The 24,575-nt window shown below is 41.7% G+C and overlaps 1 protein-coding gene across 2 annotated transcripts; it reads right to left on the reverse strand.

Annotated features, from left to right (window-relative positions):
* Window positions 1-179: 179 nt before the first annotated feature.
* PCNX4 (pecanex 4) lies at window positions 180-15,768 on the reverse strand. 2 transcript variants are annotated; one of them, XM_082282999.1, is made up of 12 exons: window positions 15,647-15,768; window positions 13,078-13,132; window positions 11,709-12,435; window positions 9,903-10,082; window positions 9,300-9,814; window positions 8,341-8,441; window positions 8,070-8,192; window positions 7,485-7,848; window positions 4,835-4,938; window positions 3,374-4,407; window positions 2,695-2,881; window positions 180-286 (listed from the first exon to the last, which is right to left on the reverse strand). In XM_082282999.1, exons 3-12 carry the CDS (start codon window positions 12,395-12,397, stop codon window positions 185-187), a joined length of 3,399 nt encoding a protein of 1,132 aa, XP_082139125.1. In that variant the 5' UTR covers window positions 12,398-12,435; window positions 13,078-13,132; window positions 15,647-15,768; the 3' UTR covers window positions 180-184. The 2 variants fall into 2 exon arrangements, with proteins under 2 accessions (XP_082139125.1, XP_082139124.1); XM_082282998.1 differs by lacking the exon at window positions 180-286 and adding an exon at window positions 335-2,346.
* Window positions 15,769-24,575: the final 8,807 nt, after the last annotated feature.

The raw sequence follows: 24,575 nt of genomic DNA on the forward strand, positions 1-24,575 counted from the left end.
TTAAGGTGATGGTACCATGAATCAGGGTCTCAGGACTGCAAACATCCTGGGATGTGCCAAGGGGCTCCGTGAGCCCGGAGTGGGGGTGTGGGACATGCTGCCTGTGACAGCAGGGGCCAGGATGTGGCAGGGCAGCACAGCCCAGCTCCACATTCCCGTTCTCCAGCAGGAACTCCGCCCGTTGCTAATTGTGCTCCTCCATCTGGTGCCAATCAGGAACTCTGCTGGAACACTGGGCCCGGTTATCAGCAGTTCTCCTCAAGGCCAAGGACCAGATGGAGAGAACCTGGAGAAAGGAAAGGAAAAGGATCACAGCTCTCTGCAGTTTTTTCTCAACTGGTTTATTCAGTTTACAAAAGACAAAGGATGAGGGCAGAAATTACAGCCATCTTTGAATAAGGAGTGCTGCAAAAAAAGATAATTAAATTTTCTGTGACCATACAGAAGACAAGTAGTAAGAGGTTTACAATGAGGAAGGGAGGGTTAATTAGATTTATGAAATAACTCCAACTTTCCAGCTGCTGCAAGAGCAGCATAGAACTGGAGTGAACTGCTTGAGGAGTTCATGACACTCTTGGCATTGGAAGTTTTAGATCAGAGTAAACACGTGCCAGTGTAGCTCCTTCTGAGAGGGAGCTGAAATAGATGCTCTCTATAAGCCCCTTCTGCATCACTTCCATGGCTCTGTATGTCCAGCTGCAGCTCAGGCCCAGCATGGCACGAGCTTGCTTTGAATTTCCACTACACCACTTGCATAGTTTTTAAAAATCATTTCTGGCCACTATCAAAAGGAACAGCCAGCAGCCAAGTCCGTGATTCTGTGACAAATTTTATCTAAGACAAAAGGTCTTAAAGGTGAGAAGTCATAAACATGCTCCCGATCAGACAAGGCATGGTGTTCTAAGCCAATACTACTTCAGTTATGGGGCAGGTCTGATTTAAATTGATTCTATAGGATTAGGAAATACAGTTAGTTACCTACTCCCTGCACAGCATTTGCCTACAGTGTAACCACTGACCTGCTGAGAACACACATTTATGTGCCAGGACTGGTGGTAGTGAACAGGATAAATGAGCCACAGGAAACTGGGCCTGGACCTGTTTTCAAGGTGACCTGTAACACTACAAACCAGCTGCCCAAGTCTGTTCAGCCCGTAGTGAGGTTAAAAAAAATTAATCATTTCTGGCACAGACAGCTGGATTTCCACCCAACCCCCCATCAAGCTCTCACTGCATTTGTGGAAGACTGGTTAGTGAGGCAGACAGAGGTTGCAAGTAACAACATATATAAATATATTATATATATCATATATATGGATACTGGAAGGAGATGAAATCATAGCATTTGCTCTTAAAATTTCCTCTGTCCCCTAATTACACATGTTTACTTCTTTCATCAGTAAAGTCATCCAGGTTAACTGTGTCAGAGCACACACTGGTTTCCATAAATTCTTTTTACCAGGACAAGTACTTTGGTAAAAATTGTCCCTTAGAATTTACTTTAGTTAAAGCATGGCTGATAACTTACTATACTAAAGGAAGATCAGTGAAAGTCATATAACAAATGCTAGAACTGAACTCAGTCCAATACAAAATGGCCAGAATAAAAATATCCATATAAATAGTCCAATGTACACTTTGGTTGTTGCCAACTCTGGGGTTGACAATACTACAAGGAGCTGTAACCTGACTGGCAGTGCAAGTCACCTGTCCAAGAAAAAAAAAAAAAAAAGTAAAAATAAATCAGAATGCACCAATAATAGTTAATGATCAGAATTATGTTAGTGATCAGAATTATGGTAATGATCAGAATTATAGTGCTCTTCTCTAAACTGGAGAAGAGGATTTCAGCATCTGGCTCATCAGCCACACAGGCAATGGTGTCTCCAGCAGCAAGAAACCAGTTCCCAACTTCCTGCCTGCTGAAGGTTCTGGCCAGAACCATCTCTGTGCCAAGGACGTGCCCTGGCCTGGCACCACCACCCTGAGAGTAACACCTGATCTGTAGCGCATGAAGGGAGCACGGGCATTTGATTCCCAACATGCAGACGAAAAAGACAAAACAGTAACAGTCATAATGACAAAAAGGACAGTCTAGAAGAGAGGCAGCTGCAGGAGCTGCGAGGAGTACACGGGGTAGCCCAGGGGCGGGTCGGCCGCCTGCACGGTCAGGTTGCGCAGCAGGGCCGGGTGTGCCTGGATGCTGTAGCGCTCCTCGTCATCGTTGGTGGCATAGAGCAGCTCCCAGGACAGGTTGGCCCACTGGCCTCGGACGGCTTCGGCATTGAGCTTTCCCACTTGGACTAACAGCTCCTGCAGAGTGAGGACTCGCCCTGTGTAAATTCCCTACGAGAACAAACAAGATGTCCAGTACATTCTCCGAGAAGACACACGAGCATTTTGGTTACAAAGCACTGAGTGAAGCTTTGGGGGTACGCTCTATGAACACTTTAAACACAGCAAAGTGTATAAACCAGTCCCCTCAGTTCACTTCTTCCACTGGAATATAATCAGGAAATACTGCTGCATCTGAAGAACAGTGCAGTGGGGTTTTCAACAACAGTGGTGCCAGTTCCTCTTTAGTGCAAACCAACCTTGCAGAGCCTTGCTGTTTTAGAATACAATTACAAGGGGGGAAAAAAAAGAACAGTTTAAAAGAAACCCAAACTTTGACCTAGTAATTTTTCTCCTTACCATGCTTGGGTCATGTCCCAGTGAGAACAGGTATGGCTTTTCCTGCAGAACTGCTTGCTGCCACTCCAGGTCTGACACCAGCCCAATGTACCAATCACTTTCGTATTCTTCCAGGTAATTCACCAGCTCTTTGAAGTTCTCTACTGGGCCCAGGCTGGCTTTGTCCAGCATAAGTTTGAAGGTGTATCTGAAAGGTGCAGAACGTCACACAGTCAGTTGTGCAGCAAAGACAGGAGGGAGAAAGGCTCTTCAGGCCACAGAGAGTCTCCACCAAACACTTGTCAGCCACTGCTTGTCAGCTGAGTCACTGCCAGTTGGTCTGGGTGTGCTTTTAGCTCACCCACACGTAAAACACATCAGCTTAAACATCTCTCATTCACCTCCCACACTTCCCCACTGCCTGATAATGGATAGTGCCAAATACCTAAATTCAGCACAACTGTCTAGGTCTGGGGACAATGAAAGAAGGTTGTTTTTCCCCACTGAACAGAGCAGATTGGAGGCAGCTGCTGTGGGAAGAAAGAAGAAAACACACAGGCTTCACTGCCTGGAGGCAAGGGCAATATTTATGTAGGAAAAACCCACAAATATATTTAAACTGTATAGATTTAACAAAACATTACTGAAGTGACACTTCTCTACATAATTTTTCTAATCTCAGGAAATGGTTTTCTTTTACCTGAACGCTTTTAATGCCAGCTGGAAGAGCTCTGGTTTGCCTGTTAGCCAGTCCAAGCCAGCAGACCAGGGAATGCCACCAGTGTACGCCCTGAACACGTGGCTTGGGGCAGGCACGGCGTTATCCAGGCCAAACAGACCAAAGCAACATGACAGCACCCCGTGGATGTACAGGTCCTTCAAAGCTTTATCTTGCATAAGGTCTGTGAGTAAACTGGAAGGCTTCTCTTTCAGATGAAAAAAGTCCAGTTGGCTCAAAACAAAGTGGTACCATTCCTCTGGAAACCTCTGCCTCATTTCACTGACTTTGGAAGAAGGCACTGGCGCTGTTCTCCATTCCTCTGGGATGCTCAGCAGCTCTGAGTAAGAGCAACTAAATTCTATGTGAGGTAAAACTTCTGGCTGTTTCCCTTTGTCCAGAGCAGGCAGCCCAAGCACCACAGCCCTGTTTAATTTATCTTCTGGTGACATTTCTTGTAGGAAATCTTGGCTTTGTGTTTCTACAGACCCTGGAATAGACAGGTGCACTTTTGATGTCAGTCCCAACTGCCCGGGTTCTTTTCTGTCTCTAGTTCTGCTACTGGGTTCAAAATCAAAAATGTCACTATCATCAGTCCAGTCCTCCACTGTATCAACACTAAAGCTGTCTTCTTCCCTCAGAGCCCTGGATCCTTTTACTGCACCAGTATGATGTTCCAGAAATGATCCTTGTTTGTTCTTGTTGGCACTGCCTGGGCTTTCCCACATCTTTGATTTTTTATAACAATACTGGACAAGCATCCATACAAGCACTTTAACGAAATCATCTTTCAGGTGCTTTAAATTCTCATGGGAATCAATTATTCCAGATAACACATTCCTGGCGTCGGAATACAGCCGCACAGGAACAACAGTACAGGGAGTCAGGATGTGTCCAAAATGGGGATTGGGAGACAGAATCCTTGTGTGCTCCTGATGTTCAAAGGCCATTTCAAAAATTTCATCCACTCTGTGAGCTTCAGCAGCATGGCAGGATGTTTCTTGCAGCTCTAGCCCCTAAAGCACACATGAAAACAGCTTCCTGTTAGTCATCACCAGGACATGCTAGCTGTTTGCTTGCAGCAGAATTTTTCTGAACAAAATGATTGTCAGTATTTCCACACCTGACCCTACAAATCTAACTAGAGATAACAGCAATAACAAAGTATTCACTGCAATATTAGACACAAATCAATGTCTTAAATAAACCTTTGCCTGATGCAGATCTTATTAGCCAGCTTATTAAAGATATTGTGTCACAAGCTAAATGACAAAAAATTTCACATCTGCTGCATGTGTCAATTGCAAGACTAATTAGTATAACACTCATCTTAGAAAATTTACTGTAACATCAGGTAAATCAGTTACACTGCTGAAATGTTACACAGCAAAACCTTTGCACAATTTCCAAACATCAGCATCTCAGTGCTCAGCATGCAGTTACCTTAATGTTAACACCACAGTACGTGAAGCCTTTTTCCAGCACCAATATCCACATCAGCCTGTCCTGAAAGCGACACAAGTAATGTGATCCAGGCAGAGAGAGACCTAGACAAGAAAAAAAACCAAACAAAAACTACATCTTACCTTTTCTACATGCCAACATAAGAATTCAACTGCAAACTCAAAATATTTCTGCATCAACATCACAATCATTTAGCTAAGTAGCACCTTAGAATCTTTAAGAAACTGGCTGCGAAGCTGGATCTTGAAATTGCAGTGTTAGCTTTGAAAAAGCTGTGGAAAATTGGGAAACCTCACACAACTGCAGGACTACTTTATTCACTCCGGACCAGGGTTAAACAACTCCACCCTCAATTCCCTTTGCAGAGATGACTTTCATGATTAAAGATAATTTCTGGCTGCATTTCCAACCACACAGTTCCCACTGATGTTCTCTGGAGACCTAAAATCCTTCTGACTGAGAATGCATTAAAGAATGATGATATAGCACAAGCGTTTCTTAATGGGCCAATTTTCTGTGGAATAGGAAGTTTATTTGTTATCAGAGAAATAAAAATATAACTGAACTGGAATTTGAAAATCAGGTCCTGGACAACATCAAATTAGTACTCAAAAAAACCCCAAACAGGTACTTTTCCTCTTTTTTACCTATTTCACAAAAAGAGCAATGCCAAATTTCCTAAGAACTAGTGGTCATAGTGTATTTGAACTATAGCTTAATGTCAATCCTCCTGCCATAATGGTTCTATTCTTAAGCATATTTGCTGCCAATTTATGACCAGCTTCTACTGTCACTCACGTCTGGTGACCACTCACTTACACTCACTTACTTAATTTTAGTTTTAAAATGTTGTAAGATGAAATCAGTGAAACCAACCATTAAGCTGTAGTTAAAATTTAAGTAACCTTTTCTATCCTACTGAGCTAATTAAGTGCATTTTCTTGTTAACATTTTGCAAAGTTTTTAATTCCTTTCTTGCTAGCTGTTAAAGCTACTAAAACTCCTTTACACAGAAAAAATGATGGGTTTAAATTAGTGACACACAAAGTGGTACCGCTTCCTTTTGAACTCAACTGAGAACACCACAGTTTTTCTTGCTTGAAGACATTCATTCACAGATTTTCACATTAAAGAAGAGACTTTTTACCCCTCAAGACTAGTGTTTTAAATTATTTATTCTGAGGCATATATGCCACCACAGTCATGATGGGAATGGGGAAAAAAACCCTATTAAAATATGTATAGGTATAAAATAAAAAGATATGAGAAATATATAACATATATATGATAGCTATATATTATAATAATGTAATAAATACATCTACTGCACATATAAAACATAGATGGACTAATGCAGCAGACAAATTGAAGTATCCTTCTTTAGAGAAAAAAGACTTCCCAGTTTTATTTAGTACCTCCCTCTAACCAGTGATGAAAGTGCAGCAAATGTTTCCTAGTAAAGCACCTGGATATATTCTTCAGAAAAGCATGTTTAAGGTTAACTTCCACTGCCTTCTAATATTAGGCCATTTTTTCTAGCCATAAGCCATTTTCTAAGAGGCTTATGTAAATATTTGCCTCTTGTCTAAGGGCTACAATCTTTTGATTATTTAGGTTACACAAAGGCTGTTTCTCAAGAAAATGACCTTGCAATTTTAAAACAGTTACTCTCTCTCCAGCTGGGAAAAAGACTGGGCATTTCTTCACCTCTGTCTCTGTAATTCTATGAAAACCCCATCACAATGCCTTTCACAGGCTGTAAACCCACAAGTGCTGCTACAGTCCTACCCCAACTGCCTGCATAAGATACGATATTAAGTCTTATCAACGGGTTCTGCTCCCAGCTGTTTACTGGTAGCTACGCTACATCATGTATTTCACAAACACCCAGTCAATATTCACCACAGCCAATTAACACAGCCAAATTAGCATAAGTCACCTTCTGGATGCTGAGTAATGGGTTTGATGCAGAGACAGACAGACCTAGACAGCCAGTCTGACACACACCCTTCTCTATGCTGTCTGGCTAAAGAACTTGATTTACTGCCTCCAGTTAGGTGGGATGAATGTATTCCATCCTTTTTGTTCAGTACAGAAAGATTAGGATTGATACTGTTTCATCACCATTTAGTCTCTCCTTAAAGGTAACAAATCAGAGTTATTTTTTTACCGGATTGTAACAAGTAGAGATCAGAGAACCCTTATGGATGGAAAAGACCTCCCAGATTATCAAGCCCAGCCTTTGACTGAATACCACCATGTCCATGAAACTGTATCACAAACTGCTACATCAACTTGTTTCTTGAATGCTCTCAGGGATAGTGACTCCACCACTTCCCAGGGGAGCCTGCTCCAATGCTTAACCAACCCTCTGTTCCATGAAGAAATATTTCCCAATATCCAACCTGAACCTCCCCTGCTGCAACTTGTGGCCGTTCCCTCTTGCCCTATAGTTGGTTGTACAAGAAGTATAAAAGCAACCACTTTTTCCTCAACTGAGCAATCCCTGAATATCAGATTTAACCCACACTGCGAAACACGGTTTCCAACTACAGATTCTCCTGTTCTCCAGCAAAACCATGTTTCCTGAAATACTCAGCTACCTAATTCCAGTGCTGCCTGTACCTACCCAGGCCGCCCGCCGCCAGCGCGGACTGCAGCGCTCCGGCCAGGCTGGGCACGAGCTGCCGGTAGTAGACGGTGTCGGAGCACACGCAGGCGGTGCCGCCCACGGGGCCGGGCCAGCTCCGCAGCGGCCTGGGGAAGCCCACCAGGAACACGGGCAGCGTGAAGAGCGGCAGCAGGGGCGAGGAAAGCAGCGCGGAGACGGCGACCAGGCCCAGCAGGACGGGGAAGAAGGCGACGTTGAGCGCGATCAGGGTGGCGCTTGATTTGCGGCGCTGCTTCTTCTCTGTCCACGACGTCAGGAGGATGGCGATGGCAAAGTGCAGCTTGGAGATGAACTGGAACAGCCGATCCCGCAGGAGGCCAACCTGCAGGAGACAGGCAGGAAGTGCGCTGTATGCAGCATATTCAGGACAGCTACAGTAACTTTAACAAAATTACATTGCTTGGTGGTAGAAAATATCTTAGTACCCAGTTTTTAGCTTCTGTCTGCTGGGTCCTGGGCTCTGTAATTCTCCAATAGGAGAGGGCAAGGAAACACAGACTTCAGGTAACAACTATCTGCTTAATTTTACATTATGACCATTACCAGCAAGAGTTTGATTCCTGTGTCAAGGCTCCTGTTCCACCAGATGTCTGGATTAAACACCAACATTTGTGCTGCTGACACAACCACCATGTCTAGTAAGGCATTTTCTGTATTCTGCCAGACCTAAAATAGAGATATGTTAGAAATACATTAAAAAATATATCTATTTATCTCTGCTTTCATGACCTAGAATACTTCTTCTAGGTCGCCTTGGTACTCGAGTCATGTAGAAGAGCACTTCTAAGGCTAACATATTTAAAATTCAAATTACCATCCTAAATATCCTTGTGAATCCAATGGAAACAGACACGGAATGCAGGCTTTGTAGTGAATGGTCAAGTGACAGGAACGCTATCATAGCGAACGGAGATACTGCAATTGAAATAAAAGAATCATTGACCTCCTTCCAAAAACATAACGAAAGTCTACAGAGGTAAGCAGTCTTATTGCAGGATGGAAATCCTAGCATAAAAAGAGAAACCTTCAACATCACAAACTCCTCTTTGTATTACACTCCCAGGATATTAAACAATTTATTTGCACTAACGGCCCAAGACAACAAATATTTACTGCAATGCTTAGTTCTTACATGCTATTAGTTCTTTTGTCCTTTGTTTCTCCAAGAGAATACTCAGAAAAATAAACATGGAATAGCAGTCATCAATCTACTTTCCCAAACTGATGCTTCTTTACAAAATTAAATAATTTAAATCAATTTTTTATTCCCTTGAAGTAGATGCATTTGTCTCTAACCTACCAGAAAGGAGGCTGTTCCCTGTTGGGGTTTTAGGAGCTCTCCTGGTTTTTTTTCAAACCAAGACATTCCCTTTCCTAGCAAGCTGTAAGAACCAAATATTTAGTCAGCTTGAACACTTTCAACTCATTTTGTTTCCAAGTACCTTCAAAAAGATCTATAAGAGACACCTTTTCAAAAGTGGGTACTGCAGTTGTAACTAAAACCCTTTAAAACGCCCTGCTTTCTCAGCTGGGCTTTTAAAAGGCTCAATTTTTTAGGTTCACCCCTAAAAAAGAAATAAATAAAATCACTTTCAAATATTCTGGACCAATAACTTTGACCTCAACGCACAATTTAACAAGACATCAACAAATATTTCCAGCCATTTGGTTTCCCTTGGTTCATTCACAGAATCTTGCACACACAGTAATTCTAGAGTTTCAATCTCCCTACAAGCATCATCTAACAAACAACAGACAGTGGTGTATTCCTACCTAGTGTTAGTAAAATCCTCCTGACAACACCAACTTTCATTAGCCTTCTTTGCTTCTCCATGAACACAGCCACAGTCCTGATATCCTTTGGGTAAAAGGGGTTTCGGAAGATTCCAAACAAGTACACTCTCTGAATCTCTCTAAGAATCCACATAATTACAAGCAAGAGGATCAGAATGTAACTTGCTATGGCCTGGGGACTGGCTTGGGAAAATGATGAGGAGCCTGCAAATTGATGCAGCAGGCTGGCTTCTGTGAGAGCAAATGTCAACACGGTCACATAGAAAATAAATTCCCTCCACCCAAATTGTATTCTAAGACCTCTGTGCATATTTTTAGATTTGCTGGAGGCTAAATGGCTGATCATGGTGTGTTTGAAGGCAAACCCAATCTCGCTTAGGTTAAGACTCAGTATGAACCCAAATCCAGTCATGAAGAGGATCACACCGAGGGGGCTGGGAATGAAATACGATGCTATTGCTGTTCCAGCAGAAATGAGAAACATTACTAACAACCTGTGAAGGAGAAAATAAAGAAGATTTGCTTGAAAAGAAAAAGGTTATAAACAGTACTGATATATTTTACAATTGTATAAACATTTACTTTGTGTTACTTGACATAGGTGAACCTCCTAGTCCAAACTCCAACAGTTGTTCCATTCCCCAGAGAAAAAGTGCATCAAGCGGGGGCAGAATTCCCATTGCCCACAGGAATGGCAGAAAAAGAAACAGGATGTGCAAGATCTGGTTTGTCTGTTCTAGAATGGGTGCGTTGAGAGCAAACCTGGATAAAAGAAGAAATGGATTTGACTTCTGTGAAGGGAAAAATAACTTCCATTTGGGAAGACTTTCTGTTTAATTACTACAGCAAATCCCAAAGTAAAACCATTACACATTCAACCTACAAAACCTAATGAGTATCTTTTAAAAGGAAAAATAAGGACATACGTTTATGCTTAGGGCAGTAACACATTAATTAGAACACCACAACACAGACTAACTTTTCATGTAAAAGGTTTGAAGCCTTCAGATGAATACAGTGATGCAATTATCCCGATTATTTTTGTTACTGTTGTGATAATACACTGAAGAAATACTTGTGCAAAAAAGAAAGGTCCAAAGGCTCCAAGGCCTCAACTGTTAAACAAAAATTGCGAAGTATTTTTTTTTCAGAAACACAAAAGCAAAATTTTCTGCAATTTCAAGGCCCAAGATTTAAGCTTTAACACTGGAAGAACTGGCATGTTGCCTGTACACCTACAAATACTACTGTATATTCCTAAAGAGGGTTTATTTTTTATGTAAAAGTGTCAAAATCTTCCTGCAAAACTACAAAGATCAGTATTAGAAATATGCATAAATTCTAACCCATATGTAGTTCACCAGTTAGACTGCCAAGATATTTGGTTTCTCTCTACTTTTTAATAAGTAAGCAAGCCTCAGAGGAATTTTATCAGGAATTTAGACAATGTCTTAATTTTCTCCTCAGGAAATTAAATAGAAGAATTTGGAGTCCAAGATCCACATGTATAATACTCATACCTTTCCTGAAGCGGCTATTAGGGTAAATCACTAACAAAGACACCTTCCAGTGCAAAACTAGCAAAATCAAACATGCTTTTTTAAAATGTATCTGAAGTACCCCAACCATAAAACATGTACATGTGACAAAGTGATATAAGTATCACCTGACAGGGAGAAAGAGTGCAGAGAGTAAATCTAAAAGCATCTTGTTTTAAGAGCGTGGTATTACAAATACTTTAGCTAAGACACTTATCTGAAAAACAGTATGTGACTCTCCTAATTTGTAGACTGACACAGCTCTTTTGTATTGCAAAAGCATTTAAAAATCCAAGTTCAAAATCCATATAAAAAAGCCACAGCAATATTCACATTTGCTTACCCATTCATTAAAACCAAATTCAGAGGTGGTGTTTTTTTGTTTTGTCTGTTGTATAAAAGCCGCTGCTATCACTTTACAGAGCTTACATTAGAAAGTATTCCAGGATGAAATCTCGACATAAATCCAGTAATCCTGAAGCTTGCAGTGTTTAGATCTATGATTCCACGTCAGGAACATGTGTTTTCAAAACACATCCTTTAAAAGGACATAAATGCAAATGCTCCAATACAAAACTATGAAAAATGACATGGTAGAAGACAGGTAAAACTATCTCTTACAAACTGCTCTTCCTACTTTACGTGGAAGGCTATAAAAATTTAAGAACCATTTATGCACAACATAGAACCTCAGTTTTTACCATATATGCATTAATCTTCTTTCTTTGAAGTTACTACGTTGATTAAAATCTCAAAATAAATTTTCCTCGGAAGACCAATTTAACCTTTCCCATCAAAAATACACAGAATAACCATCACTTTAAGTAGCAAAACACATTATTATGTTTACCTGTGTGCAAGATCCACTGCAATAAAGACAAAAATGTAGAAAGGTCTCATCAGAGCAGTGATTTCATAAGTATCCAGTGCCTGGAAAGTGGCTGTTTCGGTAGCTGTGTTTATGATTAACGAATACTCTCCTATACATATGGTCACCCATCCAAACACAAAGATCACAACAGTTCCTCCAATGTTGCTATATAACAAGGTTATTCTGTTTGGCAGCAAATACCAGGTTCCCAGCCCACATAACACCCCTGCCAGAAGGGAATGGAATACAGTGTTGATTATATACTTCTTGCCAGGAATAATAAATTTTACTGTCTCTGAACCTACACAGCTGGAAAATTCAAACTCATCTTCATCTGTTAGGGTATTCTGAATTTGCATTCTTTCTACAGTCACTGTTTTCTGCTTTGCATAGAGGTTTGTCATCTGAAGAGCAAGTGCAGTAACAAACATGAGTCCTCCCGACAGCGCTGCGGTGCAGTAGTCCTTCATCACTCCCAGCTGGTACAAGAGTGTTCCCACTCCTCCCCAAACCCATGGTGTCAGGAAAAGGATGATCTGGTTCACATAGATGTAAGGAGGGGCACAGTAGCCTAATTTGAACCGGGGACCTCCCAGCACAGTCTGAGGGAAGCGCTTCAAGAAGAACTCCTGTTTGTAGTCATTGAGCAGGGGTACATCTGGCCCCATCCTCGTGGCTCAGGAATGCTGCCTGGGGATCATCTTTCCTGTGAGAGAACAGAAAGGAATATACAGACACATTACTGATTCTGGAACTCAGAACCAAGGGAATTCTTTTCTCTTCTTTTTATGTACCAAGTTACAGTGGAATTCTGACATGTTGCTGTTAGAATTTCCTAGAATACAACTACTTAGCAAACATCTATTTTAAAATGTGAACACATTCTTTCATCTGAAGGTTGCAAATAAAAATATATAACCTGTTCTTGGGAGATGATAAAACCAACTCATCTCCAGACCAGAACACCTTCCTAAAACTGACATTTTCCCCACCTGATCTGATTCCAATCACACCTTGCCACAGACCTCCCATTCCACATAATCCTGTTAAGGATCTCTGTATACAAACAGAAGGGTCAGTGATTTCAGTGAACAGCCACCCAAGTGCAAGGACACAGGCACACAGTGGTCCCTGTAAAAAATCAAAGTTTTATGGAATAAAGCTTTTTCTACATAAATATGTTAAAGAATATAAGTAGAAGTACTACAAATTGTTTCCCACATTGGTACTGCCCTTCCTACACAGCCCAGTTGCAGGACAGGATCTCACTGTAATGAGCACTACAATAAAATAAACAGTTCACTTTTTGCTTCTTAAAACTTATAAAATAAAAAAATAAACACAATACTTGTGAGTTCTCAAAGAAGCAGCACATATATTCTTCTTTATGCCAATAGAGAAAGCTGAAAGAAAAGAAAAAAAGATACCTGTAGACATTTACAATAACCCATCAAATAGAAATAGGTGCAAATACTCATTTAGAGAGGATCAGGCAATGTAGAAACAATGAATGTAAGGTGGCAACTATGATATTCAAATATAATTCTATGCTACTAATCATGAAAGCAAGAATCTATGAGTGACAGGTAGAAATACTCAAGCTAAGAAACAGGGTGAAAAAACCAGCACAAAAAAAGTAGTGCCAAACCATGTCATTAATAATAATTCTAAAAAGGAGATGGTGTGCCTTAGGAGATGTGCAAGGACTGAAATTCTGACTTTCTTCCACTGAATCTGCATGATCTGATGAACACCTATTGCCATCGCTGCTGAGACATTAAAAATTAAACACTTGGCTGCCACAGTCCTCAAACTACTGTGGATCCCTTTCTCCTACAATATCAAACATTTCTGAGCCCTTCTGAGAACCATTCACCCCTTTTATTTAAACAGGTATCAGTCACTTGACTGTAGGTAGATGTTGGTCATTAGAGAATGAAGTTGGAAACAGTGCAAATGAGATTTTTTGCATTATCACCACTGAAAATTAGCATTCTGCATCCACTAAGTCAACACATTCCACCATGGAAAGCAGGCCCCCACAGGCTCTGTAACTACTCTTTATGTAGGCTGTGGATTTTAATTTTTTTAAATAAAATATTGAAAACACAGGTTTTTTGGTCATACTATTTCAAGCTGCTGAAAGTTTCCTAAAAGTAAGGAGAAGGCAGCAGTCAGTCCTACTGGAACTAATGGAAAAGACACATGTTGACAATGGAGAGGGGAATTCATCCTAGTCAGCTCAGGAATTTAAAAATGTAACAATGACACACCCAACTAAAACCAAATTTCAAATGTAATTAAAAAGTATCACAATTCAGTCAATCTTCTTTAGAAAAATAAGCACTGTGTAGAGGGTACATGGGTATGGAGCTTAAGTTGCTGGGATAGTTACATGCAGTAGAAGATTCACAGGCATTGAAATCATAGAAGCTGAATTTAAAAAAAACACATAGAACCAATAGGTGCACAGTTTTCGCTGAAAAACAGTTTTTGGGCAGCTGTGTTTTTCTCCTCTGAGAAGGGCTATTTTTGTTTCAAGTTCCAGTCTGCATTTGTGTTTGTCAGTTTATATTGCTAACCAAATGTTAACAAAACATTCCTCTTACAGTTTCTGTGTAAACAATAGGCATCTTTGTGTGAGACACAAGAATCTACGCACATAAACAATATAGTTCCACTTGGCTCTGCTCCAAAATGAGCCATAAAAAGAGGTGAATTTATTTATAAACGAAAATCCCAAGGCTGAAGCTTGCTAACTATGGAAACTCTTCCCTCTGCTACGCTCCCGGCTTCCAAATAGTCAGGTAGCACATCAGGACTTCAAAGAGGGACTCGTACACGTTGTATTCCTGTGCAAAGCCCTAGCAACAAGGCTCCACACATTTGTGAGTGTTTATAGGACCTGGCTTCAATACACATTCCTGACATACAGGCCTGGCCCCACTTTGACAACTTGCCTGGATACCCAAACAACCCCCAGCACAACAGTCTGTCATCACCAGAGGGGATCCGTGCCACTTGGACACTATCACAGCAAGGATGGAAAAAGGGCTTAAACACCATAAAGTCACTTCACAAGTTTTCGCTGCAATAACCTCTTTATGCACTTATTATGAAGGGAAACAAAGCAAACCTTGCCACAAATTCAGGCAGGAATTCACAGGAGAGCACGAATTTTTGTCTAAATGAACACCATCCTTCATGTGGGCTGATGTTAGATTAGCTCAGTTTGGTTTGCTTTTATATTTAGCAGATCACACAATATGTGTACAGCTTTCTGCCACCGAAGCAGCTGAAACACACAGGGCTCAAAAATTCTTACCTCGGTGGTCTTACAGGTGTTTTCACGTGAGGATAAGTAAGGGTTACACAGCTTGTAACCTTGCTAGCACAGGCTGGAGGAACGGGTGGGAGGTGAAGGGGAGGCTGTGGCATCCCCTGTCCCACCAAATCCAGATGCACCCCGTGCCCACCTGTGTGCCCGGACACCTGATTAAAGATTCCCTGGATGAACATCCATGGCTAAAGACCCCACAGTGCTGCAGGCCAGATTCCAGCCAGGAGCCAGGCAAAGCAGGCTGGGGGCCACTGCTCAGCAGTGACGATGCCATTCCCCAGGGACTCCATGGACACAGCATTTTGGCACAACACACCCCATCCAGTTAGGGGATGAGCACCCCGGGATCACCTTCGGGAAGGGTCGCAGGCCGCCTCCTCCCGAGGCAGCTCTGCCCCTGACCCGCCTGAGCCACCACGCTTCCCACCCACCCACCTACCTCCCCTCACCTCTTCTGCAGGCACTGAATAAAAACACCCAACACCAAGCGACTACAAAAAACACCTCTGCAGTCTCCGCAGGGGAAGGGCCAGGGGGCAAACCCCCGGCAAGGAGCCTCGTTGGGGAGGGCACCTACCTGTGGCCCGGGCTCGGAGAGGGGAAGGGGCCGGCAGAGCACACGACCGAGCCGCCGGTGGGAGAAAGCGGAGGAGGAGGATGGCGCACCGCTCCCGTTCTCCGCCCGCCCCTTTTTCCCGCCCCTCAGCCACGGCCGCCATTTTGCCCGCCTGCGGCAGGCGGCGGGACGCGCTGCCTGCGGGAAATGGCTCCGGCGAGCTCCGCGCTCGGGCTGCTCCCGGCGCCTCCTCGGCGGGTCGGTACCGGAGCGCTGAGGGGCCATGGCGCTCCCGCTCCCTCACGGCGGGCAGGGCCCCGCAGCACCCCAGAATCCATCCGGGTGGAAAAGACCTCTGGCATCACCGAGTCCAACCCAAGACCGAACGCCGCCGTGCCAGCAGGACCGTGGCACTGAGCGCCACAGCCGGTCTTTGCTTCAGCACCTCCAGGGACCGTGACTCCACCGCTTCCGTGGGCAGCCAATTCCAGTGTCTAATCACCCTTCCTGGAATAAATACCTCTGATGTCCAGCTGCCTCCCCTGGTACATCTTAAGACTGTCCTCTTATCCTGTCCCTTGTTCCCTGGAAGCAGAGCCCGGCCCCCATCTGGCTTCAACCTCCTGTCAGGGAGTTGTAGAGAGCAAGAAGGTCCACAGCATTCTGACATAATACCGAAATACCCCCTAAGAGTCCCCTGAATCTTGAATATTAATGGCTTTTATGTGCTGTCTAATTCAAGACACGAACACTGGTTTTATCCTCAGGTAAAACCAAATACATTCTGTTTTCTTTGAATAAAGTTGAACATTCAGTGGGAAATTGAAATATAAATCCAAAGAGTGCAATACTACTTACCACTTCAAATTACACCCATTAAACATTGAGAACGTTTAACAGATTCAGCACACATAGTGTAATTTATATCTAATAATACTAAAATGTATAATTCAGTGTATTAACACCAGGGCACGCATGTCTACCTTAATACCTGTTAGAACAATCACCATGTAAATAATTAGAAACAGTTATATCCATTTTAATCTGAGTAACTAGTTTAACACACAAGCATGTGCTTGGAGTTTTAGATAGACAAAGGTTTCACTGTAAGCAGTTCTCACCAGAAGCATCATAACCTTTTCATAGGTCTGTTAATCTTTATTCTTCAGAGATAATAAAAAGGCAGTTAGATGAGGGAATCCAGTGTAAAACCTTGGAAGCACCACCAAAGGAAAATGCTCATTTATCTTTACTAAATTTCTTTTAAATGTAGTTCAGTAGCACAGATGATTCCAGCCTCTTGGAAGATAAATGCTGGTATTTAAGGAAAAAAGAAAAAAGATTTTTTTCAGTATTCTTGAGCTAATACTTTTTCACCTGTCTTTCAAATGTATCTGTTGCAATCCTATTAAATTTATTTATGTCTTGTAGGTATTCCAAGGTAAATAGCATCTCTGTGCAATTCCCTAAAGGTTGGTAGCAGGTATTTACTTTTTGGTTGTCAAGTTTCATCCTGTCCCAGTCTCCCAATTCAGTTACAACTTTGTAAAGATGATGATTCTCTTCTGGAATATTTAAATCATAAATAACAACAGCGGGGTGAGGGAAGCAGGCACTGGATTTATTTCTTTGCAAGCTCTGCCACTTGTGTTCCAAAACTCAGAGGAAACGTCTTCAAAACTCTGAGAAATCATTTCCTGTATTTTCACTCTTGCTCAAAAGAATAAATCAGAATTTCAGTCAGTGAAAACTCCAAGCTACTGGTGAAGGGAGCATAGTAATTTATTTCTCTTAAGAGTTCTAAGAATTTTCTTGGTCATATAAAATAAAATCTGCTAACAGAGTAAACTGTTCCAGGTACATTCTGCTGACCTCCAGCTGTCTTTTTCTGATTATCACACAATATATAGCTGGAAACGTGAGCTATCTCATTGAATTTAACAGGACTCTGGATCCTGTTAAAATTACAATACACATAAACTGTTTCCAGATTTGGGCCTTAGGTTTTGGCTTGCTTATTTTTAGCTTATGAAAAGTCTGTTAGTCCTGACTCCCTGAATAATAATATGAATATTTCCATATTTTTAACATTTACTTTGTTTAAAGTGATGCAGGTGCAAATATTTTTCTTACTGACCTTTCTTCTCTGTGAAGATGAACCAAAAAAGCGATTTCTGTTTGGAAATGCATCTTTGTGTGCAGCTATAAGGGTGGGAGAAACAGATGCTTTCTTGCAGTTATTGATTATTAAGAAAGAGAGAGCTCGTAGGAAATTTTTTTTTTTTTAAAGAGATTTAGTTCTAGATAAAAAAAAAAAGTTTAGTTTCAAATTAGACTGTGGAATTGTTTATTCTCTTTTTCCTGATGCCCAATTAATTATTGTTTTATTGCAATCCACAGGCTGGCATTCCCAAAGGGAAAGATGTCAGAGTGAAATCTGACTCCTTGTTTTACTCAATCTATTTGTCCTGCATCCTACAGGGGACTCGTCCTGTGTCTGTCTATGTAGGTTTCTGGGAACCATGTGTGCTGGATGTGTGTTATCCATGACTGTTTTCCTATGGCTCCCTTGGAAGTAATGCCTTTTGACAACGTGGCCGTAGGCTGGCGGAAAAACACGCGGAGGAGCTCACTTCTTTCTGGGGGACTTTATCCCTTTAAAATAAACTTTAGGAAAAGGTACTCCATTCCTACATGTGGAAGATTCCCATGTTTTCCCAAAGGGAAAGGATTTTGGTGACATTCCTGAGCAACCATTAAGAGTTCAAGGGTAACATCCATGTAATGAGTTTTAGCAACTTGAAGTATCAGCTCCCATTCAGGTGCCCTTCCTGTGTGGCAGCTAAACATACGCTGCAAGTAATTTCAGTATTCCTACCTGGCTATTTTTTACAACATTAAAACATGAAAGTATTTCTCATAAATTTAAGTTTGTGTATAACGTGGTTTGGATTTTATGAGAGCTATGTTCTTCAGATGAGGGATAAAACACTGAGTTTGCACATTTCCGTTTAATTTGTGTAGGATATTCTTAAAATTGGGAGCTTTGGGCTGAATTGTATTTTTGTTGTTTAACACAGTAATGTTTTCCTTCTTTTCCCTTTGCATTTCAAGCTGAAAACATCTTGATTATGGACGCAATCTAGTTAAATATTCTATGTTTTGGGAAAGACTCACTTCTCTTGGAAGTCTCTTTCAATTGCTGTGTTTTGAGAATCTGTCACTGATCTGAGGAGAAAGGGACAGAGAGAGAATTACAAATAGCAAATTTGTGTACTGCTGGAATTGTAAGTGACAACCCAGGATTGACTGTGGGATATTCTGCATCTTTAGTTTGACAGGGTGCAACAGTCCTGTGGCCATGCAGCCTTCGCAGTTGTCATTTATACCCCAGTCTGTGGCCACTTGGATGTTGTGGATATGAACAGAGACAGATCATGTGGGAGGCTCTCCGCTCCAATGACACACAACCTCTTACAGCTGGAGCTAGAGGACACTTGGTAGCTTCCAGTGGAGTAGGAATGTTTGTATCACCTATGAGGCAGCGTGTCCTGTGTCCTTGAGCACTTCACCCAATTAAAAATGGTCAAATACACACTTCCTACTTGTCAAAAGTTGGCTCAGGTCACCACTGTCCGGCATCCAGCTTCTCAAAGACTTAAAAAAATACTCTTGACCAAGAAAATTCAGAGATGAGAGTGCACCATTTGGGCTTTGTGCGATATTGGGAATGAAGTAGGTGTCTCTGGAGGGAGTTGGATGCTCATTAATTGGAGAGCTTCCACGTTTGTTGTTAGGAAACATCTCTCCAGAAGCAGATCTGAGCTGCTGGTTTGTGGTTGTGCAAAAAGTGCCTTGATCCACTCAGAACTGGGGTGTCCCTGGCTGGGCTGGTACCTGCTTAAGGAGGAATAAAAGCAGTGGTCTGGTGTCAGGAACTGCCTTGTTGAGGGGGGCTAGGGGCCCACCCCAAGAGGAAGGAGGCCAAGGACCTTCTTAGCTCAATGTGCCGCTCCTAAAAGATATTCTTACCATGAGACTATGGACATGAGGCTACAGAAGAGCCACTACCAGCTATTCTAGTGAAATCCGACTGGAGAAGGAGCCTGATCCTATCACTCAATCACATTTCGCTTGTGTGCCCAACTTAAAGTATTAATTAGTCCTTACCTATTGTTTCTAATTGTGTCTTCAAAAAAGCAGGCCAGGGAGGGAAGATCTCAGTGTAAAGACTCCCCTGTGAAATTCCCACAATATTGAGTTCAGCCATGGTTCCTTGGTATACACCAGAATCACCTCTTGCCCCTACAGCACTACAGGCTATTAGATTCCACATGGAGAAGGGATTCCCTGCCAGCCACCCAAATACTCCTCAGCAGCAAAGCTGGACCTTCACAGCTCTTTTGGGTGGCAATATTGAACTGTGTCTTAGACAGCAATGTTTTGGGTAAACTGGTTGCTGTTGTCAGGAGCCATGGGCACACCTCTGAGCCAGGTCTGTCCTAAGCAGTAAAACAGTATATAGAAAGACAGAAATGGTAAAGTCCTGTGCTGTGCTGATGTGCAGCACACTGCAATACTGTTAATTAATCTTGGTTAGTTTGATGTCCAGTTTTTCTGACATGGGTTTTGATCTAATCTTGCAGAATTCTAAAACTCTGCCTTTTTTCTTTTTATGTGCAAGTACATTTAGAAGAGATTTTCATAATTTCTTTGTGTCCAGCTTCTCTAATAAGGTTGGACAGATTCTCACAGTTTCTTTTGCTAATATGATTCCTGGCAAATAGAGCAGAAGGTTCAGGAGAACAAAAGAAGTGATCTAATTTTAGTAATGGTGCAGACTGAGTCTGTCATTTTTCTCTCTCTTTTATCCTGCTACCCTTTCTGAATGTCAGAACCTCTCCCAGCACTGCCTCTTTTCAGTTTGAATTGAATTCTTGTTCCTCGTCAAGGACTGGGCATGATGAGTTTTTAGATACTCCTCTGAACAGACACTGAGTATTTGAGAAGCTGATCAGTGAAATTCTGACTTGTCACAGGTAATTTGCTAAGAATGAACCACTTCCACTGAAGCTTTTTTACAGATTAGAAACTCTCATATCTGAAATTTCACTTAATATGTATGTCATATTTCTATTCTCCATTTTAGATCTTAAATTGAAGTGTGAGTCTATTGCAGTGTAAAGACAGTAAAGGAATTTGGTTTCTGAAAGACAAAGAAGGTTGCATTTAGTGCAATAGATCTGCTCAGTTTGTGAGGTGCTCAGACCTTGATCCAGTGAAGGTCTTTAGCTTGTGCATAGTTCAAGTGTGAGAATTTCCATAGAAGCCTTAACATAAAACATATTCTGTCAAAGGCAATGGAAATACAAGCATGTTTTAAATTAAATATATGCTTACAAACTTTGCTAGATTTGGATCTTGCAGAATTGTTCTTGTGAACAGTAATTATACTTGTCTTAGTCAGCCTTTATGCTTGTGCTCCTGTTTTGGATGTGAGAAATAAACAGGCTGTGTATGCAATTGGGAGGATGGCAATTATAGACATCTGATGTGCAGAACTGGACAAGAAAGCAAAGAGTAAAGAATAACATGGTTTGAAGTGAAAATTGCTTAAGCTGTAACAAAATGCAGAGGACGTCCTTTGTTGGATGTTTATTGATTGTGCTACAAAAACACCAGTGTGGTTAGGAATAAATTATAGTTCAACATTTGGAGACATAGTACATAACAAAATGAAAAATAAAGCCAGCCTAAAGATTAATTTTGTTCCTGAGCAGGTCTATGTAATTAACCATGGCAAACATGATTAAAAATGTGCAATCATTTTTCAAAATAAATAATTCCTCAGCATCTAGCTCCAGTTTGTTTCATTTCATGTCATCTATATAGAAGGGGGCAGACAAGCATTGCAACTGAATCTGTGAAACAGACAGCCTTATGATGCTTGATGTAACAGACCACACTGCTAGGTCTAAAAAGGGGATTTGGAATACACTGGATGTACTTTAAAATAGTATTTTCATCTGCCTTTGCAGATTAAATAATTACGTATACCTTCTTCCCTAACTTACATGATGGACTTAAAAACTAGGCTGAACGATTTTGAGATGTGAGGAATGTTGCTTCTCAGTTTGTGTCTTTAGGAATTATGTTTACATTGCTTTTTCTGAAATCATCAGGCCTGAAAAAAAAAAGAAAGGTTAAATTTATTCCAGGAACTGGACCTTCAAAGAGCCCTCTGCCAGAAAGGCAAAGCTGGCAACGAAATCTCCCTTATCACAATCAAACAGCTCATCATGTAACCAGGAAATGAAAGGGAAGGACCATTCTTTTTCCATTCCTGTTTTCCATCCATGAAGAAGCATGAAGTTCCACCAAGAAGCTCAGCTGCCAGCCTGCTCCTTCAGCAGTGCTCAGTCTTGCTTATCCCTTACCTCTTCCTGCTCTGGTGCCTGGCTGTTACTCCCACTCCACCTACAGCCATAGAATAGGACAGTATTTCTGCTGAGATGAATGTTCATGAAATACTTCTCCAGGGGCTGGGTGGAAGACTAGAAATGAACAGGGGGATCTGGGGGCTGCTGACAGTTTTTTCCCAGAGTATGAGAAGGCCAGCTCTTCCAGGCCTCTCTGTTGGGTGCTCTGGAACCATCTCCGTAGTTCCTTCCTATATCTGCCACTTGTTTGCCACAAGGTGATTTTCTGGCTGGGCTAAGGCATCCGTACCCTTTTTGGTGCAGCAGATCTGGTGGCGCAGGCTCAATCCCCATTTCAGCCGTCCCCTCCCACTGCTATCACATGCAGCTCTTATCAGGGTGCTACTACTGTGGCTAACGAAGTCGAGATTTCTCGAGGCACATCAAGAAATCTGGCACCCAGCCCTCAGCTAGAGCTCAGATTCTGCAACAACAATGTTTATGTTGGCAGGCCATCGAACAGAAACTTGTGTCCTCTCCAGCTGACTGGTGTGATTCTAGCAATTAATTCGCTTTTCCAGTCGCAGAAGTTTGTTGATACAGCTTGTGGCTCTTCCTGTGTCCAAACACATCAGTAACTTGGAAAAAAAACTGGCTCGGCAGTCACAGAATCACAGAAGTGTTGAGGTTGGAAGGGACCTTTGGAGGTTGTCTAGTCAAGCCCTGCTCACAGCAGAATCAACGTACATCAGGTTTCTCAGGGCTGTGTCCTCTCAGATTTTGAGTATCTCCAAGGATGGAGACTCCACAACAACTCTGGGCAACCTTTTCAAGTGTTTGATTTCCTTCCCAGTATAAACTTCTCATATTTAAATGGAGTTTCCTCTATTGCAATGCATGTCCATTGCATTGCCTCTTGTCCTCTCACTGGGTACCACAGAAAAGAGTTGGTCTCTGTGTTCTAATTCCTTCCCACCATGGGTTTATATACATTGATGTAATTCTCTGACCTTCCCCAGACTGAACAGTCCCAGCTCCTTCAGTCTTCAGATTCTTTTTGGTGGTGCCCAGCAACAGGACAAGGAGCAATGTCCATAAACTAAAACATAAGTTTAACCTCAACATGAGGAAGAACTTCTTACATTGATGATGGCAGAACACTGGAACAAGCTGCCCAGGAAGGTCATGGATTCTCCCTCTCTGGAGATATTCCCAACCCATCTGGACACATTCCAGTGTCACCTGCTCCAGGTGGCCCTGCCTTAGCAGTGGGGTTGGGCTTGATGATTTTCAGAGGTCCCTTCAGCCTGAGTTATTCTGTGGTTCTGTGACTTTGCAATTCTCTGACTTGACGTTGAGGAGATTGCTGTTTGCCATTTAGAAGTGTTTATAAATAAATGCTTGGGATAGAGCTGGAGGGATGGAAATTGAAGTATCTGAGGTTCCCACAAAACCCACACATCGTTTTTTAACTCATGGCCCTCACACCTGTAAGACTTAATCATCATCCTGAGCTCTAGTGGCTGTCAGAAGTCTGAAAAGAGGACAAAACCAATCGATACGAGGATTACCTGTGTAAATCTATACAGAAACAAGAAACTGCAGTTATTTAATTCTCCATGTTGTAATGTGAGTCCTAAAATGTTGTATTTGTAGCACTTCTGTTTAAATGACAGCAGTGCTGCCCCAAAATAAAGATCTGTAAATGGAATCCTCTTGGTCATGAATGAACCACTTGTTTTCTGTACTTTTATATGACTGAAATTCGTGGTTTCCTTTGTATACTGGGGTTTTTTTCTGCATGGTTGTTCTTTCGAACAACAAGACCTCCCCATCTCTGCCCTCAGCTTACCAATGGTGAGAATGTAGAGCGTCCATCTGGTTTCCTGAGTACAGAGGATACAGCAAAATGCTGGTTGTGAAATGTCACTGACTGGAATTGCTATCAGATTGCCAAATGTCCTGAATATGTCCAATTTGTTCTTTGCCTTTATCATGTTGCATGCTATTTTGGGGTAGAAGGACCTAAAGGCTAATAGAACTGAATTCCTGGCTTTTTCTTTTGCTTTTGCCTTTTACTTGGGACAGTCATTGGTTCACAACATGGATTTACAGCCATTAGTGAAATTTGTTACTTTGTGCTATATCTTGAATCCAGACTTTCCCATCTATATTGGATGGCTCAGACAATGCACTGAAGACATTGAGAGCACAATCCTGGTTTCTGGAAAGTCAGTATGGAAGATACCTTTGTGCTGCCTGTATTTTCAAGCATTTGGAGATCAGGAAAATCCAGGCCTGTTCTTTCATCCACACTGAGGAATTTAAGCACATTCAGAACTCTCTAGCTACCTTTCTTTACCCAAACTCACTGAGTAATTTTTAACATTGTTTACTTTCTTTGTTTTACTTCTCTGGTTTGAAATGTCTTTGTTTTCTTTCAGGTTTTATACTGCAAAGTTATCAATAGCACCAAAAATTAGATTTGTCAAGAAAATGTGCCACTAGAATAACACTATTATAAAGGGAAT

This window comes from Coloeus monedula (assembly GCF_965178545.1).
Source record: "Coloeus monedula genome assembly, chromosome: 6".
In the NCBI taxonomy this organism is placed as follows: Eukaryota; Metazoa; Chordata; class Aves; order Passeriformes; family Corvidae; genus Coloeus; species Coloeus monedula.